Below are 23,124 nucleotides of genomic sequence, written 5' to 3' on the forward strand. Positions count from 1 at the left end.
TCATTGACTAAAAGTTATAGAAAAATATTAAATAAATAGCAAAATTAAATAAAAAAATTATCGAACTGGAAAACTAAATAAATTTGTACACTCCTTGTTTTAAGAATAAATTTGATATAATTTTATACAATTTATTTCTGAGAAAAATAAAGAAAATGCTAAACGTAATACTTAAAATTTACGATGAATTTATACGTTTATTGTGTTCATTTAAACTTATAATATTATTAAAATTTAACTTTTCATGAGAAAAAATAATATTGTAATGTGGCTGATACTTGTATGTAAAAAATATTCTTATTTAATGAAAAAATTTTGGTAATTACATAATTTAAATGTAATGAACCATTATAATTTTGGTTTACGTAAAAAAGAAGAAATAAAATATCAATTTACAAAAACCCTATCCAATTACGAGTACATAATCAATTTTTAAAATTCAAACGGCTCACGGCAATAGCTTTGTTGATGTGTAATTTAAATATATTTCAATATTATTTAATTATTACTTTTAATCCAGTTTTTCAGTTTCGCATTCAGTCCAAGACCAGTTTTCATCATTTGATTTTCTTCTCTCTCTAAAATTTTCATTTTCTTCGTCCGACCATTGGTGAGAAGTTGAAGATATATCAGAATCGCTTTTTACATTACTTTCTTTGTATTTGTTTCGAGGTTGCCAAATAATGGTTACATCGCAAGATACATCTGGAGCTTGGTCCAAATCTTCTGATTGAGCACTAGAGTTATTTTTTTGGTCGTCAACCGCTTCTTTAGCTTCTTTTGATTTATCTGGCAATAAATTAGACGATTTTTGGTCCTTTACTATAAAAGGTCGGCCTTCTTCCTCGGATCTCGATTTTTGTAACTGCCAAGCCTTTTTAAAAGGATGTTCTTGTTCTTGTTCAACCAACTTTGGACGTTCAGGAATAATATACTCTGGATCTTCTTCACTTGCTTGGCTCTGAAATATCAAGTCGTTAATCATTATACATATCTATGATATCAAAAGAAAATGTACATTTCTATACTATACTTACTTTTATGATTGATTCTCTCTTGATGAGACCTGATTTCACATCCAATTTATTCCAATTAATAGAATCATTATCAGCTGACAATCGGCTCAAATCTTGAACAGTAATTTTTTTATCATTTTTATTTAATGAAAATTCATAACTAATCACATCATCATCATTATCATGAGAGGTTGGTTGGGTCTCTGTGAAACCTTGACTAGATTTTTCCCTGAGTGGAGGACCTTGTTCTCTATACTCTCGTCTCTGCTGATTGTACAATCCTTCCTCAACCTCATCGTCATCAGGATCTAGTGATGATCCTAATGCCATTTTAGAGACGGTCCACAGCTCCATGTCACCAGGCCTCATTGGTTCACGCAAAAGAGCTAATTTTCCTTCAGCTGAAGATCTACGCTTTAATGAATTCCACAATTCGAGCTCGTCGTCGTTGACAGGTGGCGGGACCCCCTCACGTTCTTGGGAACTGAAGCGACTTCTTCGAACGTACATTTCTTCTGCCCACTCATCTTCACTATTCATTCGTGGCTCAGCAGATCGACGCCCGTTTATATGTGCACTACTTCTACGATTTCCATATCCCTCGAATTCAGTATCAGTCGATATAGATCTTTGCTGCTCATACATTCGCGAATACGGCGTACGAGAATTTCGATAATTTTCTTCTCTATTAATTGTTATAACAGGTCTTCTTGAGTATTCCCTGAAATTTATAATATATTCCAATTGTTGAAACTGACATCATTTCTAATATATTATCTTATAGTCAATATATCTTACCTTGTAGAAACATCAGAATCATATGGTTTGTCTCGAGAAGCTGACCTGCGATACCTATTATCCATATCTCTCATTGGAGATCTCGAATACCCACTAGCGTAATATCTATCATTAGGATGTATGTAATCATAATCATCTTCATATCTTGAACTACTTCTTCGGTAATCATATCTACTTCCACCTCTATCATCTACGTAATAAGGATCTGGCCTCGAACTTCTTCTGCTTTCCCGATCATCCCACTCATCATAAGCTCTCGATCTCACAAAAGAATGACGTCTTGAATCTTGACTACCATACCTTGAATTTTGATAAGGATTATCAAGCTCATTGTCCTCATAATCCTGTGTCTCTGATTTTCTAAGTTCTCTGATACGCGAAAGCCACGAATCGTTTGTACCCTCCGAAGTTACTTGCTCTGAGGTAAGTTTAACACTGCTCGAGTCATTCACATGAGGGGATGATGATTCTTGAGGTAACTTAACACTGTCGTAAGTTATAGTTTCACTGCATTCAATTATAACACTTTTGACTTCTTGCATAGGAATATCAAACAAAAGCGTCAATATAATCGATACTACCAGAACTGCTATTATTTCAAAAATGTCTATCTGCAAAAATAAATATTTTTTTGTTAGACACTTATATTTCTCAAATCTGTGCTCAGTCTGCAAATAAACTTACCACTTTAAAAAGCTGAAATTCAGAAGAGTAACGGACAGTACCGACATTATAAAAAAATACAGCGAATTGAGATAAATAAATTGCGTACGATAATTTGCTAAAAAATATCATCCAATAGTTTGACAACATTCGGTTAATAATTCCTGTCAAGAAATACATATTAATTACCAATTAATTAAACAATTTTACAGTAATAAATGAATTTACTCGTAAAGTTCATTCATTTTTATGAAATATAATCTTACCTCCATGATCAGTAAAGCAAGCAAATATGACCCAACATAATGATATGGCTGAAGCTATTGGGCTGAGAACTGCATAAAAAGTAGCTTCTTCTACATTATACACATAATTTTTTGTAGCTAATCGCCAAGGTGACAGTAAAGACCAAGCACCCAGAGCTATGGCAATTAACCACCCTAACAGAACAAAAATCTAAAAACAATCACATAAAAATTTACATATATTTTTAGGGAGAAATTCAAGAAACTTGTTACCTTGTAAATATGAACTTTCTTGCCAGTTCGATGTAAAATCACGCCAAGAATTACTCCAAATAAGTACGGAGTTGCTCGATGATGAGGTAATATGTACGTTAAATTTGCGGTTTTATACAATTGATCCACTCTAGAAATGACACGGAAATGAAAAGTACAATTTATTGTAGATAATATTTAAATATTAAATTATAGACTGAATATAACTTACGTCATTCCATGAAAAATAACTAGCGACAAATTGTTATGAGCTGTTGCAAAATATCTGAAAGTCGCTGATATTTGAATAAGCAGCAGAACTATCAAGGTCCCAAATATTGGTTTCATTACTAAATAAAATACAATCGCTGGTGCGACTAAAAATAATTGCATATCTAATGCCAGCTGATGTGTATGAGTTGCGCACTAAGAGATAATGATTTTGATTTTAATGAAGTATATAGACTACTTTAAATGACTAAATATTCAATTTACCATTTCTTGGAAGGGAAGAAAATTTTGAACATAAAGAAGATTAATCCACGAACTTTCCTTGCACATATCAGCATTATTTTTAACAACTGAGTTCCATTGTGGCCCCGATCCAATGTGCTCCATCACATAAGCATACCAAAATATTACTACTACCAATAAGGGTGTCAACCTAAAACAAATATTTCAACTTACTTTAATAATGCACTTTATGTTTTAACTGCTATATTACAATGTCTTCATTTCTCACCTTATATACCTTGCTACCAAACGATTGAGCCAACGGATTTCACCTCGTTTCTTTAACTCTTCGGACATATTGTAAGCGGTAAGAACTCCACTCAACAGTAAAAATGAATCAGTATAAAATAATGAAGTTCGAAGAACAACACTCAATGGGCTACTTGCGATCTGAAAAAAATAGATTTCATTTTTTGTTATACAATAATGAAGAATTTAATAACTATTATTTAATGCAACATTTTTTAGAAATATGAAATAACCACATAATTTTTAATGCCAAAAATATGTAATTGTACCTCAGTAAGAGACGATCGATTGACGTATGGAATTCTCGATAGAGGAATCAGTTTATGCGCGACGAACAAAGCAATCGTGGCCAAAGTTCTTATTCCATGGATGCAACCGATTTCATGAGAGCTTGGTGGCTTGTAACCAAACAAATCTCTAAGCGTTCTTCTCAAAGAAAAAGACATTATCATTCTTGTCGAGTAGCTGCCTATTAAAAAAAAAACATTTTACTTAATATACTTTTATTAATTATAAATAATGTACCTTTTTCTTCGGAGCTTTTAAAATAATCTTTGATTGTAGCTATAATTGTTATACTTATAAATATTCCAAATAAATATCTGTAAAAAATAGACTTATGATTTTACTAATTCCACGATACGAGTAATACTTTCTCTGTTAATTTTTTAATTTTAATCACAGCCACTTACAGTACACCAAAAGTCTCTTTAGAATAAGTTTGATTTTCTTGTTTTACGTAGCACATATTTGAATCAACATCAACATCAAACTTAATACCTATAGTTTCTACGTAATGCGCCAATGCACTTTGAATTGCTTTTTTAGCATCTTGTACTGAACAAGCTGCTGGAATACAAATTGCCCAGTTGGCGGTCGTGAATTTTGGTACAAAGTGACCTGGCTGAAAAAACAAATATAAATAAGTTAAATTTTTCAATTTAAAATCGTTTTAACTTACATCATGCATGTTTCCTTTTATTAGCTCTTGACTTTGCATAAGATGAACAGGAAGCTTAGTAGCATTTTCCAATGCAACAAGATCAATATTAGCCAAGCAATATTTCCCTTGTATCTGAATTATTTTTTTCTTTAAAGTTATATTTGCTGACACAGCTAAACATTGATCAAAATCTCCAAATTGGTTAACATTTCCTCTCAATAATCCTGCTGGTATTTTCGCACTTGAATCCAACACTGCAAAAAGAAATATTTTACCATTTTCAATGTTTATAGTTTGAATAAAATTTTGCGGTGATTTTTTCTCAAGTAGCTTCAAGTATTTATATTTTATTCTACATGTTTCTGTCCTACTTTTCAATAAGAACGATTAATCGTCAATTAACCGTAGCAATAAAAATTTTAAAATCACATTTTTCAGATAAAATAATTGCTGTAAAACTTTTGTTATAAGACTTTTGTTATAACGTGAAGATCAAATTATTATAATGTTTAATAAAAGAAGATCTATTTGTTACTTTTTTATGAATAAGTACTTACTTTGAAGAGCCCATAATTTATAATTCCGTAATTGTTCTAAAAAGATAGACCCATGTAACCGACAATCTCGATTCTCAGCTGCAGTAAAATTTGGCACGAAAGTCGGAATGCCAAGAAACACATCATTAAGGGGATTTAATGTGTTCGACAAAACTTCCGGACGATTTGATGGACTTGAATCTAAAATCTCATCTAAAATAAATTTAAAATTTATTGCTTTTAATTTAAATTATCATTACGCAACCAATTATAATGCTCAACTCACCAGGTTTTTCATCAAAATTTTCAGTTGTTACATTTTTAATAGAATTGTGATTTTTCGAACTTGAGGAATCATTTTTTACTCTGCTCATTTTGTCTTCTGTTTGATTGATATTTTCAACCTCTTCATCTTCTAATTTATCTTCTTCTAAACGTTCCTCGACTGATATTTCATTGTATTTGTCATTTTTACTACTCTCATTTTCATCTTGACTTTTCTCATGTTCGTCATCATCATTATTATCATCTCCAGAATCAGTTTTTTTATTATTTTCCTTTGCATTATTATCTTCATCGTCCATGTCATCTTCATTACTAGTATTTTGATTTGATTGATAGTTATCATCGTAATTTTCATCATCTTCTTCTTCGTTTTCTTCTTTCTTTACTTTCTCGCTAACTTCATTTTCTTCATCTTCTTCCTCGTTTTCTTCTTCATTTACTTCTTCGCTTACTTCGTTTTCTTCATCTTCTTCCTCGTTTTCTTCGTTATTTACTTCTTCACTTACTTCGTTTTCTTCATCATCTTCCTCGTTTTCTCCGTTATTTACTTCTTCGCTTACTTCATTTACTTCATCTTCTTCCTCGTTTACTTCGTTATTTACTTCTTCGATTACTTCATCTTCCTCATCTTCTTCATCTTCTTCCTCGATTTCCTCGTCGCTTACTTCATTTTCTTTTTCAGTTTCTTGTTTGTTTTCTTCCTCACTTTCTTCAATTTCTTTTTCAGTTTCTTGTTTGTTTTCTTCCTCACTTTCTTCAATTTCTTCTTCATCTTCTTCCTCGTTTTCCTCTTCACTAACTTCATTTTCTTCTTCATCTTCGTTCTCGATTTCTTCCTCATTTTCTTCATCTTCCTCTTCATCATCTTCCTTATTTTTGTCTTCATTTATTTTCTCCTCTTCGTTACTTTCTTCATCTTCTTCATCTCTTTCACTATCATTTTCATCGTCATCGTCTTCACCATTTTTCAAATTGTCGTCTTCATCATTTTCTTCGCAATTTTTCTCGTTAATGTCATCATTAGTTTCATTATTATTTTCTTCATCACTACCTTTATCACTTTGTTCGCCAATTTCAGTATCTTCCCCAAAAATTTCATCAGTTTCTTCATCGCTATTCGTATTTTTTAGTTTTTTTACATTTTTTTCTCCTCGAAGCTTCGATTCTTCTACTTCTTTTTTTAATCGTTGAAGACGTTCTTCATCTCTCTTTTTCTCTATTTCAGATATAAACCTAGATTCTTCATCGTTTATTTCATCTTTCACCTTCTGAGAACTTGTTCCTCTTTTTAGTTTTTGTTCATTTGTTTTTGCTACTCTACCTTCGTGTCTTTCTTTGTTTTTAGAAATTTCTTGAAATTGATTTTGATCGGTAATTTGATTTTCCACTTTATTATTATTAACTTTTACTGCTTGTTCTGGTATCAATTTTCGGTTTTTTTCATTTTGATTTTGTTTGTTATCACTTTCTTGAATTTTCCTATTATATTTTTCATCTTTGACGTTCCGTACATTATTTTTTTTTGTACTTTCTTCGCGCAACTTATTTTTCGACGAATCATGTACTTTCATATTCTCTGCTTCAAGTGATTCGGAAAATTCATTATCTTCTTCAACTTCTATTTGTATATGATCATCATCATTGTCAATCTCATCATCGATATCATCAACTACATTTGATTTTACTAGAATTTCCTTTTTTTTACTATTCAAATGAGCAACTATTTCATTTTTCTCATGATTGACATTTAATGGATTATGTCTACTTTTAGCAAAAGATCCTCTTACGCTTACTTTATCAAATTGACGCTTCAGTTGTTTTGAAGAAGAAGATTCAGTGGTACATTTACCACTAGCAGAGTGACATGTGTCCACATTTCCACTAATAGAATCGCGGACACGAAATGCATAGCCGGTAAACAGAAAACTGCTCACTAATATAAACACCACTGGAACAATCACGCAATATTTGCCTGACATAGGCAAAGCCATTTTTACTCACATCAGAATAAAGATTCATAAAGCTTGCAGTAAAAATTTTAAATTGGATTTTTCAGTAAACTTTCACATAATCGTGTATAAGAATTGAATGAAATATTATCAAAAAAAATTTACTGCTGGACAATCTTTTTTTAAAGATTCACTCACAATATTATGATAAAATGCACAATTCACATGTCTTGTAAGTTAATGATAAAAAATTGTTAAACTTCGTGCACTATGTATCTTCCCTTTTTTAAAATCATTCACAATATAAAACACCGTTCACATAAAGTAGACATTTTATGATTTATTATTTTGTTTATATATCTGGCTATAATAATTATGACTTATAGTTAGTTATAAGGATGAAAATCTTGACTATCAACATTTACGAACGATAAACTTGGTCAATGACGTAGAAAAACTAAAACAGAACTCGTAAAACTGAACACTCAGAGAAAAATAGATTTGAGTTCAGCAAATTTGCAAAATCGAAAATAGTATAAGAGTTACAAATCTATTTTACTTGTTAATTTTGTTTTTGGTCATCGTCAAGATCTTCAATACTCGTACTCTCTTTCTTCTCAATTCCTTACTTGAAAAACGCTCATGTACCGGCATGCAAAAACACACGAGAGACTAACCGGTGGGAGAAAGAGAAAAAGATAGAGAGAGTATATACGCGCAGAGCAAAATTAGAGTAAGTTGCAGCTGCCCAGCCGAAAGCCCCAGTGGGGAAGTTTTATTTAGCATCCCAAAGCATCGCTTCAGATACACTATAGAACATCAACTAATACGCAACACATATGAATTGCGTAATAGTTTTTTTTCATGGTAAAGATATTATCAAAGTATGAAAAGAAAGAGCAATCGTTTAAGTTTTGATTGGTAGGTAATACTTTTTTTTCATTTCGATAAAAAAATTTTAATTTTGTAAGTGCTTGCAGCGTAAGAAAAAATATTTATAATTTAAGTTAGCTATGCATTTTTTTCATTTGAATACTTTAAACATAATTAATGTAAAGTTTGATTGACAAATTAAAGGATAAGGCATTATTGATACAACTATTTTTATTGTAAGTCTCTTATGTAATCATGCATCAAAAAAAGAATTTTTACAGAAGCAACAAAATGCAACAATTTTCATTTAATTCATAGCGGATATTGATGACTTTGTATTTTAATGACTAGCTAACACGATTCAGTTTTAGATTTTCAGTTACAATGAAGCTATTTTTATATAGCAGGTCAGTCATAAAATGTTATCGTTGCCCTAAAATTGGTTTACAATCTCAGTTTCAAATACATCAGCAATCATTTTCAATTTTCACCAAAATAAATGTTTATAAAATAAAAAAACATTAAACCTTATTTAAACGAGTACCTATGATAATTACATTTGTTATTGAAATAACATTTACTAGCTGTTTGAGGTGAAAAAATTCTTTTCGTGAATTTTCTTCCTCAGTTATTAACAAATTATTGTTTTGTTCACTTCTTAGCTAATTGATAAAATTTCAGATACAAAATTTATACAGTAATCAGGATGTTGTATAAAAACAAGTATACATTTATGTATGAAAATACAAACACTTTATTAATTTCTTTTCGTCGATTGAATAAATTTTATTAAAAAAATCAAAACTATATCACAGAATCTATTGACAATAAATTTGATATTTTTGTAGATCAAAAATAATTTCACGAGATTAAACATTCTGCTTCTTACCGACAAAATTACTTTGAAATTATTTAAAAAATTAAGCTTCATCTTCCTCGCCGTTTACCGTATCTTTATGTGATTCATATGTAGATTTTGGCTGAAGTAAAATTTTTTCTAAAACTACTATCGGTGACTCAAACATCAAACTAAATATAAATGCAATCACGGTACATATTATTAAATCACTCAAGTAATAATGCCACTGAAAAAAATATAATTAATTATGAAAAACATAATGAAATTCTAAGGAATTCATGATTACTATACTTACTATGTTTATTTGTGAAAAATATGCTGGAGTGCGTTCGGCAAATGTTTCAATTGCCTCAAGTACAAAGTGTACAAGGTAAAGACAGTACGAAATCCTACTCAGAGGCATAAAATATTTCCAAGATAAGAAATGTGACACTGGTCCTACAACATTTTAAAACCCACAAAAAACTATATCAAATCAGTTATTATAATTATTTTTAAATTGAAAAATTGATTCAAAGCAGATCATACCTGCTTGATTATTGACGCAAGTATAAATAACCCAGCAAACTGCTAACGCCCAGATAGGCTTCGATAATGCATTGAAAGTAGTTTCCCAAATTGGATTATAAACATATTCTGGATCAGTGAATGTTCTGGTTCCATAAGTCACAAACACGAAAGCCACAACAGCTAGAATCCATCCAATCGCTACGTAAGACTAAAGAAGCATTATTTAACGTGAGTACATTTTACTTATAGTTTGGATAATGTTTTAATGGTTAATGCCTACTTTTTTTACTATTTTCATATTATTTTTCAAACAATATCCTGCTAATATACCAATAAGCCAAGGTGATGCTCTAGTGTATGGAACTATATAGACATGCTTAAACATTTCCATTATTCCTGTTATACTATAAAATTTTCACTTTAAATTATTCTTATTTTTTTCTGGATAGTTATGAATTTTTTATTAACATACTTTGTTTCTTTCCCAAATGATAATGGATGATAATCATTAACACTGACGATTACTGCTGGTGTGATAATTGAAGCTACTATGAAGCCTGATAGTATCAACAAACCTATTTTTGGCTTTTTGTATAGTGGGTAAAGTATTATTGGTGATATCCAAAATAATTGCATGTCTACAGCTAAATACCATAAATGTGGTAGACACTAAAAAACAAAAGTGAAATGCAAATATTTGAACTTTTTTGTAAGTTATAAAAGAAAGATTTTTAATATTATTATGAATATTATTATTATTATTACCATATCATTCACATTAACGAAATTTTGAACGTATATGATTGTTGGCCACCAATTCTTTCGACAATTACCAACGATAAGTCCTATCAATGAATCCCATCGAGCACTTGACGTAAATTTTGGGATAAAAACGATTGAAATGGCTAAAAGTGCAACGACTGCCGGCGTTAATCTTCAAATGTACAAATCATTGAAAATAATGCAAAAATTATTCTAATATCTATGCAGATAAATTTTTTACCTAAAAAATCGATGTAAGTAATACATTGGAATATTGAAAAATTTTTGTTTTTCAATACTTTTTAAAAACATATAAGTCATCAAAAATCCACTCAATACAAAAAATGTATCTACAGCAAACGGCCCCATAAATAAATATAACGATTTCCAAGATTGGATAAACTAAAATTAAAACAAGGCACATTTTTATTTATGAAAACTATCATTTTCTACCTTTTTAATTTTACACTTACTTCAAAAATATCTAATTCATTAATATTAACGCTCATGGCCTGAAGGACAAATTCGTGACCCAAAACAATCCATGCTATACTCAAAAATCGAATGCCATGAATCGCTGGGAGACTTCCTTCATTTTGTTTTATACTCAATATAGACGCTGCGTTTCTTTGTAATGAAAAACTACTTATAATTCTTTTAGCGAGATGACGTTGTTGATTAGAGTCACGAATACTAAAAATATAATCACAGACACTGCATGCAATCAAGAAATTAACAAAAAGGACAAGTAAAGAGCTGCAAAAATATCAAAAATTTCAATGAGCAAATAAGATTAAAGTTTTATAAATATAGTTTAGAAAATTTTCACTCACAGACAAACGATAAATTCTGTATCCCAAATTGTGTTATCGATTATGGAACAGCTTGTTGTAGCTAAGGAAATCATCGAATGATTTGACGGGCTAATTGTCTGAAGAGTATTATTAAAGAGGTAAGCAATATCATCCGCATTACATTGGGATGGTACGCAAATTGATAAAGAAGGATTTATCGGGAGTGTAAAGTTTCCCAAAGTTATTCCAAAGGAATACATACAATGTCGGCCCCGAATCTCAAATTCAGATGAGTTATCGTAGACAGATATACACTCGTCAAACATACCCAAATCGACAAAATTACCTTGCAATATACCTGACGGCAATTTCGATGAAGCGTCGATCACTGGAATTGATAAAAAAAATTATAATTTTAAATTTTGTTTCATTGTGTATTTGTGCATTTGCAGTGAATGTGAATGAACCTTTTTTGTCAATCGTAACTGTCTTCATCGACCATTATTGAATTTTCGTATTATCAATGATTTATAAATTTCATCCTTCAACAAAGATGATTCTGATTTTTTTATTTAAACCATTAAATTGAATAAATTTAAATAATCTACGTTAATCCTCGATGGAAAAAATACTCCCGCAGAGCAGGATATCGATCGGCTTTCAAACGATTGATTGCATAGTTATTTTTATGAAAAAAAGTACATGATAGTGCATAATTTCGAAAATTCTTTGCTGCAATCAAATTTTTTACAAATAATTAATCCACTCATAAAAAATATAACACTTAGAATGCAAAAATTAATTATTTACATAATTAATTTCAAATGCACAGAATTTAAAAAGTTTTAATGAATGGAATTCAGTGAAAATATTTACCCATTAACTGTATAAGATGAAATGAATAGAAGAAAATTCAAAATAAGTAAAATAAAAATGATAAATTTACAACAAAAATGCAAAGCTCAAAAGAGGTCCCTTTTGAAAACATTACTTACTTTGCAAAGCCCACATTTTCCCTTCCACGAGAGATTCGTCCATAATAATTAATTCTTCTAAACATAGTGTTCTATTAGATTTTATTTCGTCCCTTGTCAAAGCGGCGTTAAAATTGTGATTACGTACTAATTCTCTAGGACTTAACAATTTCAGCGCATTCACGACATCTTGATTGAAAAAAGTTTCTTCGTAGTGATTACTATTTATTGCTACAGTTGGATAAGTGACAAAGGTAAAGAAACTTGTCATGAAAAGCAAAACTTTGAGTCGACGGCACATCGTGATTAAAAGTAACTACTCTTTCATGAAAAATTTTTCTCAAAGTGACGTCTTCAAAACAAGCAGTAAGTATATATGAGCTTAAAGTTTATCAGCTCCCTTGATAAAAGAGAAAATCAATTAATCTATATTTTTCTCAAGTCCGTATCTGAAAATGATTTCGTTTATAAATGTAATTTGCAACTATTCCAATGACTACAATGTTTTATTACAAATTATTTTTAGAATTATTCGTAAAAAACTTATTCCTTTTATCTTATCTCAACTCGTCTAAAAACCCGAAAAAAGTTTATATGGACTTTAAAATCACTTTATTCGCAAACGAACTTAAACACAACTGAACATAGATTATTCAAACAGCTGGCATGAAACTATCAGTAATGCGCCGCATACAAGCGCATATCTTTGTTTTGATCGTGTATGACGCTGCATCAACAATTATTTATGAGATGAATGTACAGTGTTGTGTAACATTTTCCTGTAATTTACTTGTATTCGTCAATTTAGCATTAAAATATCAATAGATGTTTTGGATTACTTATTATGATCATCTTCAGCGATAATTCATTTCATTAATCGTAAAAAACGGAGTATCACGTCGGCTCATTTTTCCACAACCGCGATTGGTTACAAGTGATTCGATCGATATTACACCGTAATCCAAGTTGAACCTTGTAATCATTTCATTCAGACTTTTTTATGATTCAAAAGAAATTTTAATTATGAATAATGCATAAAGTGCTTTCAACATTTATACACCGTCTTTTGAATAGAATAATTTGTACAAAATGAGAGCAGATGAAGGTATAATCAAAATCTTCGATATGTTGGCGCTTGGTAAGTTGTCGGTAACCGATAACAGATCAAAGCATGGTAATGAAAATTTCTGCGCAGCCAATGGCTGGTAATAGTACAATGTTTGTTATATTCGATTTGGATGGTCATTTTTCATTATTTGTTTTCTTGGATAACAAATTTTTAAGTTCATTGTGTTATTAATTTGTATGATTTTATTTATGGTACTGGTAACGAAAATAAGTAAAAGAAAATTTTATTTTTCTTATACTTGAAAAAAAAATTCTATTCAAACTATGATGATATCAGTATTATTTAGATTTTTTTAAATTAATTAAGTAATTATTCTCTAACATCTATGTTACAATTTTATTGCAAAGTTATCTTTCAAACATCAAAAGTAACAATATACCTCAAAATTGTCTCGTCGGTCAATCGGTTTTAAATATTCATAAGTCAAAAACTCAATTCTAAGCGAGTTTTTTTTTGCACACCTGTCGTCTTGTAAAAAAGCGTTTGAATTTTTACGACCCGAACGAGCATATTTTGTGTCACTACATTGTACTATCATTAAATGCAGAAATTTATTTGGTGATGTCACTGTGGTGCTCATTCGTCCTTACGTTCGCGGCTTCGCGCCGCTTTGAGATTGATGATCATAACTTCTAGGGCTAGTATTGGCACCTCGAATGTAATGCTCACGCCCCAAGCCATCACTACTGATAAAAATAAGTCGCAGATGCAAGACTGCCACTACGACAAAAGATACGAATGCGGTTGAGCTGAGATAATAAATTGTAGTTTGCTTTGCATTACACTTACTGTTACGTAATCGTGAAAAAACGTCGGCGTTCGAGTTGTACTTGCTCTTGCCAGTGGAAATGCTACGTGCACTAAATATATACAGTATGATAATCGACTAAGAGGTTGAAAAAACTTCCAGGACAAAATATTCGTGATGGGTCCTAAAAAACAAAACAAAAATCATATTGAAGAAATAATTTCATCCATAGAGAGCTCAACTGAGAAATATTTGTTCTTGTCTAGCGGTAAGTTCATAAGCCTAGAAATGACGGTGATTATGTTTACATAATGAAAAACGACATTCACTCGGAAGGATCATTTTTCTTTTCTTTGCTTATATATAATAACATTAGTGTGCGTTGGATATTGATGATATATTTATGTGTGTGCGAGCGAACCTGCGCAATCATGGGCACTTGCATAAACGAGCCAGCAGACAGCGAAGGCCCAGGCAGGCCTGGCTAAACTGGCAAATATCACTTCCCGTACGATATCGTAAACGTAATTCGTGTCGGTGAAATATCTGCTGCTGTAGAGACAGAAGATTAGCGCCGATATTGTTGCGAGCCACCCGCACCACATCACTGCCTGCGCACACAAACGAAATCGACGCTTGTAATTGATAATCGTTCGCGATTGTTGTAACGCAGCTATATTCTGTATCACGCCGTTAAGACTCACATACCTTGGAAGGCCTTTTGGTTTTCGTTACGACGGCGTAGCCGAATATAATGCCAATGCACCATGGCGATGCTCGGGTGTGAGTCGTTATGTAAACATCTCTAAATTCCCTCATGATTAATTCCATGCTAGAAAGGTATAAATAAATCACATGAGCTAGTTATCGATTAGAATCGCCTCGAATTTCCAATTGGCTTTTCCAAAGTCCAAAACTAGTTTAACATATAATATATATTCTACACTTCATTTTCTTATGTAAATCGACGCACGCGTAATAAATTTGCTATAATTTTTTTTTCATTACAAACTTAAATTATGATTAATTATGTAAGCTCAACTATATACGTACTTGGGCTCGTGAGTAGCATAAATGGCTGGATACTGGTTCATTGCAACGATTACACCAGAGGCGACAATCGACGCCACGCACAGAGCCAAGGCAATTGTTATGCCTAATTTGGGCCTTCGATACAGAGGGTAGAGAATTAATGGGGATATCCAGTATAATTGCATGTCTACGGCCAACGACCAGAGATGTAAGACGCACTAGGCAAATTCGTAAAATATTTCAATCCTTGTAATTTGACATCGTATAAGTGCATGATCAACTAATCGTTAAGCTTACTAAATTTTCTGTGTCGATATAATTTTGAAGGTACAACAGGATCGACCACCATTTTTCCTTAATGCCCATTACGAAAATACTGAGGAACCAATCCCAACGAGGACCAGATCCAATGGACGGATACACGTACATCATTATAGCGAGTACGACTGCAACTGGCGCGGTCAATCTGCGGCGAGGAGTTGATTAAACTTTGATTTACATTATATTTATATTTTATTAATGACCAACCTGATGTATCGGTGTATGTAGTACTGATAAATTGAAAAATTAGCTTTTCTGTTCATTTTCTTGAAAAACGTATAGGTCATCAGAAAGCCACTCATTGCTAAGAATGTATCAACTGAAAAAATACCTATCAGTGGTATCAACGATTTCCATGAAGCGTAAAACTATAAATAAATTTTTAATTTTATTTCATTTTAGAGCTGTAATTTTAATTATTTTGAAAAATTACCTGTAGTAAATCTAACATGTTAATGTTGACTTGAAACAAATCAAAAATGTACTCGTGAGAAAGTACGATCCAAGCTGTACTAATCACTCGTATTCCATTTATAATAGATAGATGACTTTCATCTGCCTTTGTATTGAAAATGATTCTATTACTTTTTGCAAAAGAAAGATTGCACATGCTTTGAAATGATTTGGAGTTAATTGTTTCTGGGCTGAATAATATTTTTCGGTACATGTGGCAAACTGTACAAACTCCAAGAAAAAATACATACAAAGCTATTAAAAACCTAAAAGAAATTATAATCTTATTTCATTTCATCGTCAATAATGATTTTTTTTTCAACTCACAAAATTATGAAACGTGCACTGTCGTCTGATTTTTCCGAATCGAGTGGAGAGCAAAAAACCCATTCTAATTCGACGATCTTTAGCAATTCAATTTGATCGGCTGTTGCATTCACGAGCTCAGCAACATCTTCAGAATTACAACTCGCAGGTAAGCAAATCGATATTATTGGATTGTAGGGAAATGGCTTTTTGAGTGTCGTAGGGTTGACCGAATACATGCAATGTCGACCTCTGATTTCGGTGCCCGACAAATTTTCATGAATAGAAACACACTGGTCGTAACTGCCAATATTTATCAAAAACCCATTCAAAAATCCAGATTGAGGTTTCGATGACGAATCCATCACTGTAAATGATGAGCATTTATTCAACTGAATTGTTTTTATCTCGTAAATGCCATATTATGCAGAAATAATGAATAGTCTACTTTTTAAAGCCCATTCTTTGCGTTTTGTCAAGTCCCGTTTCAAAAAGTCCAAATCTCGGCTACAAGAGTTATTCAACGTATCAGAACCATCGCACTTTCGATTAGCTAATAAATTACTTGGTGAAAGTAGATGTATTCTCTCCTCGACGTGATCGCTTAAAAGTATTTGCTGATAATTTCTGCGGTCAGATGTTAAATAACCGATCACCGAACTGGTCACGCACAATAACAGCAGCCATGCTGTTAGGAGCACACGAGACATTTTTTAGACAAAAGATCGTTTTGCCGTAGTGACTCGTCTTAAGTAGCTGCAGATCTCAGCTGCGCGTGAATAATAAGTAGTTTATAATTCAGGGGTCAGTGCAAAATGCAAAAATTCATGCAAACAAGTAATTTTCTTATATTTACACAAATATAGATATGTATAAATATTTATATATTTATTCTCATACATTATTACAATGGTTACAAACATTAAGAATGTAAAATTTATACAACTATTTAATGTAATACAAAATCCCTTTGGCAATTTGCTAGTATTTTGTACACGTATAAATTCAATTATATAAAAATACCAAACAATTTATTTTTAAACCCTATTATTAACTATGTTAAACTAAAAGGTTTTTATGTCGAAATCTTATGATATAATTATTTATAAAATTCAATCACACTCTGAGGTAACCATTGTACGCATTTCCATCGAGCTCAATTGACTATCTAAAAGAATCATTCAACTTTATTAATAAAAGATATTGTTCCAGAGAAGGTCTCGAACAAAATTTCTTCCATTCCTAACATTTCGAATTAATCTTCATTTACACGGCTCTTTAATAGAATCATTATAAGAGAGCAGTTATTTATGATATCACAATGATTTTTTCTTACGAATCTATCAACAGTAATTAAAACTAATTCAGCTCTATGAACGAAAAAGCAATAACTTTGCGAAAATTTAAATGGTTATTATATACTACGATTTTTCACTTTTTTTCTCACTACTAGCTGCCTCTTCAGCTTTCTTTTCTTCGATACTACGATGCGATTTAGTTTTTGTGCCAAAAATCATATCTTCTAAAACTAATATTGGCACTTCGAATGTCAAACTGAAGAAGAAAGCAACGAAGATCACTACCGCCATGTCTCCCAGATAATTGTGAAACTGAAATGACAAACGTATATTATGCAATGAGGTATATCTCAACTGAAGACAGTATGTGTGTATGAGTATCAAAAAGTTACTTACAATTACTAAATCATTGAAGTTCACATTGGTCCTCGTCAATCCAAGTCGAAGAAACGGTACCAAAACGTGAATAATGTATATGCTATACGATAATCTACTTAGCGGAAGGAAATATCTACACGATAGGAACTTGCAAACGATACCTGTGAATAAAAAAAAATGTCAATCGATATTATCGAATGAAACATCAACGATCAACGTGACAAGGCTTTTTATGTTAAACTCACCCGCTGCATTGTGAATGGAAGCGTAAATTATCCAGCATATCGCGAAGCCCCAAAGTGGCCTGGCCATCGCCGCGAAAGTCATCTCCCAAACGACGTCGTAATTGTAGTTGGCGTCGGTGAGCGTGCGAGTACCAACAATAACGTATCCGAAGGAAAAAATGGCCATTAACCAGCCAGTGATGAAAGTCAGCTGCGCATTCAGATTAAAAAGAGAAAAAAAAATGAACGATCGAGTAAAAAATCAACAGCTCACCGCATCTGATTAGAATAATGAGCTTAGTCGAGATATTTTTGAAGGATATACTTGCCTTGCCAGGCTTCCAATTATTTGTGGCCACCTCGTAGCCTAGTAAAATGCCGAGCAGCCATGGAGTTGCCCGTGTATAGGTAGGTATGTACAGATCCTTGAAAGATTCCATAATGAAGGCAATACTGTAATGAAAAAAATATTTCGCTTATACTATTTGCAAATTCACGAGTTTTTGACTATTCAAAGTGTTATAAAATTCACGCGACTTACTTGGGTTCGTGCGACACGTGTATAATGGAGTAGTTATTTAATCCGATTACAGCCGCAACCAGTCCAGTGCTTATGGAGAATAAGGCGGCGATTATTAAAAGTCCTAATTTAGGCATTTTGTACAGCGGGTAGAGAATTAACGGAGAGATCCAGAATAATTGCATATCGACGCAGTTGGACCACAAGTGAAGTAGGCACTGCTCGCCAAAAAAAGTGTATCGATTAAAATTCTTAAAATTTTTGTAAAACGATTGTAAGAGTAAAGCCCGAGTACTCACAAAGTTATTGGGATCGACGAAATTTTGAACGTAGAACACGATGGCCCACCACTTTTCTCGGCAGTGGCTCATGAAAATGGTCTGCAGCCAGTCCATCATTGCACCCGAATGGATTCTCGGAAATATCACCACTCCCGCCACCAGAGCTACCAGTACCGGCGGCGTCAACCTTTTCGTTTATGGGAAAAAATATTTTTCACTGGACATTACGATACACGTTGCAGAAAAAATTTAGGGAATTCGGCCTCGGTGCGGGCGCGTTACCTTATAAATCGATGTAGATAGTACATTGGCACGTTGAAGGCTTGATTTTTTTGCAATTTTTTCATGACTGAATAGGTCATGAGAAAACCGCTGAGAGTAAAAAACGTATCTACATTGTAAATACCGACGAAACAAACGAGAGACTTCCAAGACGGGAACCACTGGCGATAAAAAGCAAACATTTATAGGCTTGGTTTTCCATCTATAGATTTTTTTGTAAAACTATCTGTATCGTGCAGCTTAGTACGTACGTCTGACAAATCGGTGAGATTATTGATCGGAGCGAGCAGTACGAAAAGGTACTCGTGCACGAGAACGACCCAAGCTGAACTAATGAAACGCAGGCCATGAATGAAAGCGAAATCGTTTGATTTTTGTTCCGTGCTCAGAAGGGCTTTGCCGTTGGTTACGTAAGAAAATTTCGAGAGAGTCTGCAGCAGTCCAGGCTGTTGTTCCTCGGGCGCTTGACTATCGTACAAGCAACCGCATAAAGTGCACAGCAACAAAAAGCCGACGTATACAGCTCCGAGGACTCTGAAAGTTGATGGCAGAAATGAAGGCAAAAAAGTAAGTCTCATTCGACGATGCATTATGTCGAGTCGCGGACTCACAGGACAGCGATGAGCTCCGTGTCGGATTTCTTGACGGTACTCGTTCCGCTGCAGCTGGCGCTGTTGATCATGACGCCGAGATTTCGGAGATCGTCGCTGGCGCTGATGGTGCCGTTGAGGATAGCCACGACGTCGTCGGCTCCGCAGGTCGCCGGCACGCAGATGGACATCCGCGGCTCGAGGGGGAATCTCACGTCGCCCATCTGGACCGGCTCGACGAAGTACATGCAGTGGCGACCCTGGATCCTCAGGCCGTTAACGTCGACGCCGCTGTCGACCTCGACGCACTCGTCGTACATGCCGATGTCCATAACGTTGCCCTTCAGTAGGCCCGACATGTCTTTCGACGATGCGTCCAGCACTGCATGGTTGACCAAAAAAAAAGGCGAAGGAAAAAAACATCATTGATCATGAATTTATAGCAGCGACATTGTAAGACAAAATGTGTCACGCGTCACGAGATTTCGCTCGTAAGTTTTAAATCAATTTGACGCTCAATTTCATTCGAGCACGATCACGTGAAAATTGGCGGTCATTTAAATGCGCACAAAAGTTTATGAATATTCAAAATAATTATCGGGCGAGAGAAGTTGCTGAATCAAGTCTTATATGAGAGAGGCAGGCAGCGTGGCTAATAAAGGCTAGCCGACTCGTAACGATCCCGACTCGATTCACAAATCGCGCGCGAGTATAAAAAAAGTCATATTCCTCGGAACAGTTTTTTTTTTCATTGTGCATATAATTTTCTTGGGTGAGATGGCTTTTGATAAAAATACGCGGTCTCGTCGCAAAGTAAGTGCAAAAGCCAAATTACAAGCGAGCATCTGCCTGGGCCGTGATTACGCATCGTGGTATGCATTATGATTTTACGAACGATCTGCGATGCAGACATCTACTTCGTCGTACGACGCGAAGGATGCGCGAAGTATTCAGCGAAACGACTCGAGGCATAGAAAATGTATAACGACGGTAATGAATTATGCCGAGGCTCGAGCAGTTTTTAAGCCTCTCGTGTATACAGTCGGATATCTTCGAAAAATAGGACACATCGCGAGGAATAATAATCAAGTATGGAGCTTGACCGCGATTTCCTCGAGGAATCTTCTAAATTCCTTTTCACTAGATATTCTACCGAAATTAAGTACACACACACATTCGTAGCTGAAAAATTACAATGGGAGCTCGTATACAGTATAGACGTGCTCGTGTGCATTTCCGAGCGGCGGGGCGTTAAAAATCATGTTATTGTTCGTCGACGTATGGCGCGCGTATAATCTCGCGGAAGATTAATAGCCGCCACGCGCGAGAAGGAAAGGCATTTCTCCTCGCGACGCTTAATTGTTGCTACCTTATTGGTTGCAGCTCCATACGTATACATAAGTATATATAACGCGGCTATATATTTCGCTAGGCGATCGATCTAGCAAAACGAAAGCGCACATCCGGAAACTCGCCACGCGACGACGACGACGGGTGGAATCTTTTGCACTTTGCGCGTTTGCTATGAGCAGCCTGTGTATATTATGTGAGTCAGTGAGCGCGGCGCGCAAAACCAAGAGACGATTCAAAAAAGAGCCGAACGATACGCGGCCGATATCTCGGCCGTGATTTTCCGATAAATCAAAGAATCGACCTGCGACTCCGGGTTTTACCGTTTATCTCTCTTTCTCTCTATTTTTTATTCGGTTTACGCGCAAAATTTCTCCCGAAACCGAAAGTGCCCAATAATTGAATACCCGTTTTGGTGATGTAAATAAGTGCCGTCCTTATTCGACCAAATCATCATCGTCGCGCGTCCCGTTAACTCTACTATCGCGCAGTGTGTCACACAAGTAGGTACACAAAACGGTCTATAAAACATGTAGAGTTGTTTTCGCATATTTACATAAGCGTCTGTACGAGGCTCTCGAATTTTCAGACCACAAAGAAAGGAGCGATAAGGAGTTAAAAAAAAAAGACTCACTTCTGATGGCCCATGATTCTCTGCGCGCGAGGGCCTTTTCGTAGTGGCGAAAATCCCTGAGGCAGGTCTGGTTGATGTACTGCGTGGTCAGGTCCGACTGCTCGACGCCCCGCTGGATGAGCGAGACCGGCTGGACCAGCAGCAGCTTCTCGTCGATGCCGATGTTCTCGAGCACGGCGACGAAGTCACGCCTGGCCGCGTCGACGCTCGATATCGCCCACACGGACACGAGCGCGGCGACGACGACGACCACGGAAAATTGCCTCGTAATAATGACCGACATGATGATGTTCCTATGCGCAGGCCACTACATTTCCCGGAGCGACCCGGCGCTCGCACGACTTTTCTCTCCGCGGTGGATCGAGTCGATGGCAAATTTTCTCTATGCGCCGTTTAGTATAGGTAGCTAACGCGGCACTGCGGCTTCGATCAACCGGTTTCCTCTTCTTTTCTTTCTCCTCGACTCGTCGGCTTCCGCACCGCTGCCTGGCACGCGATACTTTGTTCGCGTCCTGACTTTTGACCGATTTACTCGGCAAACGGCGAGAATGGGTTGAAATGGTTGATGCGCACTGTTTGCTGACACTACGAGTGTCCGACTATGTTGAGCAGAAGCACCAGTTATTGCGATTGTCCGGAGCAAACGAGTCACGAATTTGTACACACCTCTCGACTATAGCAGTAAGTAGTAAATGCGATATCGGAGGTTTTGGTAGCGGACTATATTATACCTCTACCCACTCCATGCAACCGCACGCTCACTTTACTCCCGCGAGTTTTTAGATCCCCGACGCGAATCGCGCTTGGCCAGGTTTTTTTTTTCATTAAACACTCGCATTAGTTATTCGACTGCATGAGTTTGTAGGATATACCCAGTCTAGCTGGCTCTTAACGGAGAAAGGTGGAGGAAGCGTGTGTATTTGCGCTAATGGTCTCTCTCTCTCCCTCTCGCGGCGCTGCACACAGCACATGTAATCACGGCAAATACGCTTATTAGCTTTTTATCACCCTCCTCGAGGTTGTGTCTGGTATTAGTTACTTAATACTCGAGCGAAGATCACAAACGACACGATGATTTTACAGTTGAATCTCACGTTCTCGCGCACTCAACTTGATCGATAATAAATAGGTCATCGATGTTGTTTGTCGTCCTGTCGATCATCGACAAGGCGACTTTAAGCTGTATTCAACTCGCATCGATGATACGAAAATGCACAATAGACGGAGATAAGCTGGAGAATAAACAAAACACACGCACTGAAGTTGTTCTCTTCGATTTTCTTTTATTTTGCCTTTATTCCGAACTTTCAAAAATTCATTTCACAAAGTTACAAGTAAAAAAAAACATCAGCACTTA

General features: G+C 34.6%; 3 protein-coding genes across 5 annotated transcripts; all 3 read right to left on the reverse strand.

Moving 5' to 3' along the window:
* Nucleotides 1-274: 274 nt before the first annotated feature.
* On the reverse strand, nucleotides 275-8,016 carry LOC106655072. The gene is made up of 15 exons (XM_014375269.2): nucleotides 5,502-8,016; nucleotides 5,237-5,428; nucleotides 4,698-4,933; nucleotides 4,429-4,640; nucleotides 4,262-4,338; nucleotides 4,006-4,205; nucleotides 3,717-3,877; nucleotides 3,470-3,638; nucleotides 3,207-3,400; nucleotides 2,996-3,125; nucleotides 2,744-2,933; nucleotides 2,499-2,641; nucleotides 1,815-2,425; nucleotides 1,038-1,737; nucleotides 275-961 (listed from the first exon to the last, which is right to left on the reverse strand). Exons 1-15 carry the CDS (start codon nucleotides 7,489-7,491, stop codon nucleotides 512-514), a joined length of 5,655 nt encoding a protein of 1,884 aa, XP_014230755.2. The 5' UTR covers nucleotides 7,492-8,016; the 3' UTR covers nucleotides 275-511.
* Nucleotides 8,017-9,093: 1,077 nt separating this feature from the next.
* On the reverse strand, nucleotides 9,094-12,832 carry LOC106655118 (nose resistant to fluoxetine protein 6-like). Of its 3 annotated transcripts, none has more exons than XM_014375336.2 (11): nucleotides 12,735-12,832; nucleotides 12,243-12,670; nucleotides 11,287-11,635; nucleotides 10,927-11,209; nucleotides 10,695-10,855; nucleotides 10,457-10,625; nucleotides 10,164-10,360; nucleotides 9,972-10,095; nucleotides 9,710-9,899; nucleotides 9,477-9,619; nucleotides 9,094-9,407 (listed from the first exon to the last, which is right to left on the reverse strand). In XM_014375336.2, exons 2-11 carry the CDS (start codon nucleotides 12,520-12,522, stop codon nucleotides 9,243-9,245), a joined length of 2,061 nt encoding a protein of 686 aa, XP_014230822.1. In that variant the 5' UTR covers nucleotides 12,523-12,670; nucleotides 12,735-12,832; the 3' UTR covers nucleotides 9,094-9,242. The 3 variants fall into 3 exon arrangements, with proteins under 3 accessions (XP_014230822.1, XP_014230823.1, XP_014230821.1); XM_014375337.2 differs by lacking the exon at nucleotides 12,735-12,832 and having other exon boundaries at nucleotides 12,243-12,299; nucleotides 12,370-12,462; XM_014375335.2 differs by having other exon boundaries at nucleotides 12,243-12,832.
* Nucleotides 12,833-13,659: 827 nt separating this feature from the next.
* On the reverse strand, nucleotides 13,660-22,979 carry LOC106655004. Its single transcript, XM_014375189.2, has 20 exons — nucleotides 21,768-22,979; nucleotides 19,805-20,165; nucleotides 19,445-19,727; nucleotides 19,194-19,354; nucleotides 18,930-19,098; nucleotides 18,652-18,848; nucleotides 18,440-18,563; nucleotides 18,132-18,321; nucleotides 17,905-18,047; nucleotides 17,646-17,820; nucleotides 16,659-16,910; nucleotides 16,232-16,577; nucleotides 15,885-16,170; nucleotides 15,659-15,819; nucleotides 15,428-15,596; nucleotides 15,152-15,348; nucleotides 14,807-14,930; nucleotides 14,520-14,709; nucleotides 14,140-14,282; nucleotides 13,660-14,070 (listed from the first exon to the last, which is right to left on the reverse strand). The coding sequence occupies exons 1-20, from the start codon at nucleotides 22,048-22,050 to the stop codon at nucleotides 13,927-13,929; spliced, it is 4,098 nt and encodes a 1,365-aa protein (XP_014230675.1). The 5' UTR covers nucleotides 22,051-22,979; the 3' UTR covers nucleotides 13,660-13,926.
* Between the last annotated feature and the right edge of the window lie 145 nt (nucleotides 22,980-23,124).

This window comes from Trichogramma pretiosum, unplaced genomic scaffold (assembly GCF_000599845.2).
Source record: "Trichogramma pretiosum strain Unisexual culture from Peru unplaced genomic scaffold, Tpre_2.0 scaffold2, whole genome shotgun sequence".
NCBI lineage: Eukaryota > Metazoa > Arthropoda > Insecta > Hymenoptera > Trichogrammatidae > Trichogramma > Trichogramma pretiosum.

Excerpts from the sequence above, each read along its gene's own strand:
- LOC106655072 (XM_014375269.2), bottom strand. The coding sequence starts at position 7,491 with ATGGCTTTGCCTATGTCAGGCAAATATTGCGTGATTGTTCCAGTGGTG. Across the intron at positions 4,641-4,697 it reads TAAAAGGAAACATGCATGAT|CCAGGTCACTTTGTACCAAA; the intron begins GTAAGTTAAAAC and ends TTGTTTTTTCAG. Across the intron at positions 3,878-4,005 it reads ATCGATCGTCTCTTACTGAG|ATCGCAAGTAGCCCATTGAG; the intron begins GTACAATTACAT and ends TATTTTTTTCAG.
- LOC106655118 (XM_014375336.2), bottom strand. The coding sequence starts at position 12,522 with ATGTGCCGTCGACTCAAAGTTTTGCTTTTCATGACAAGTTTCTTTACC. Across the intron at positions 10,856-10,926 it reads ATGAATTAGATATTTTTGAA|TTTATCCAATCTTGGAAATC; the intron begins GTAAGTGTAAAA and ends TTTTAATTTTAG. Across the intron at positions 10,096-10,163 it reads TCATTTGGGAAAGAAACAAA|TATAACAGGAATAATGGAAA; the intron begins GTATGTTAATAA and ends AAAATTTTATAG.
- LOC106655004 (XM_014375189.2), bottom strand. The coding sequence starts at position 22,050 with ATGTCGGTCATTATTACGAGGCAATTTTCCGTGGTCGTCGTCGTCGCC. Across the intron at positions 18,564-18,651 it reads CACGTGTCGCACGAACCCAA|TATTGCCTTCATTATGGAAT; the intron begins GTAAGTCGCGTG and ends TTTTCATTACAG. Across the intron at positions 18,048-18,131 it reads TTCCATTCACAATGCAGCGG|GTATCGTTTGCAAGTTCCTA; the intron begins GTGAGTTTAACA and ends TTTTATTCACAG.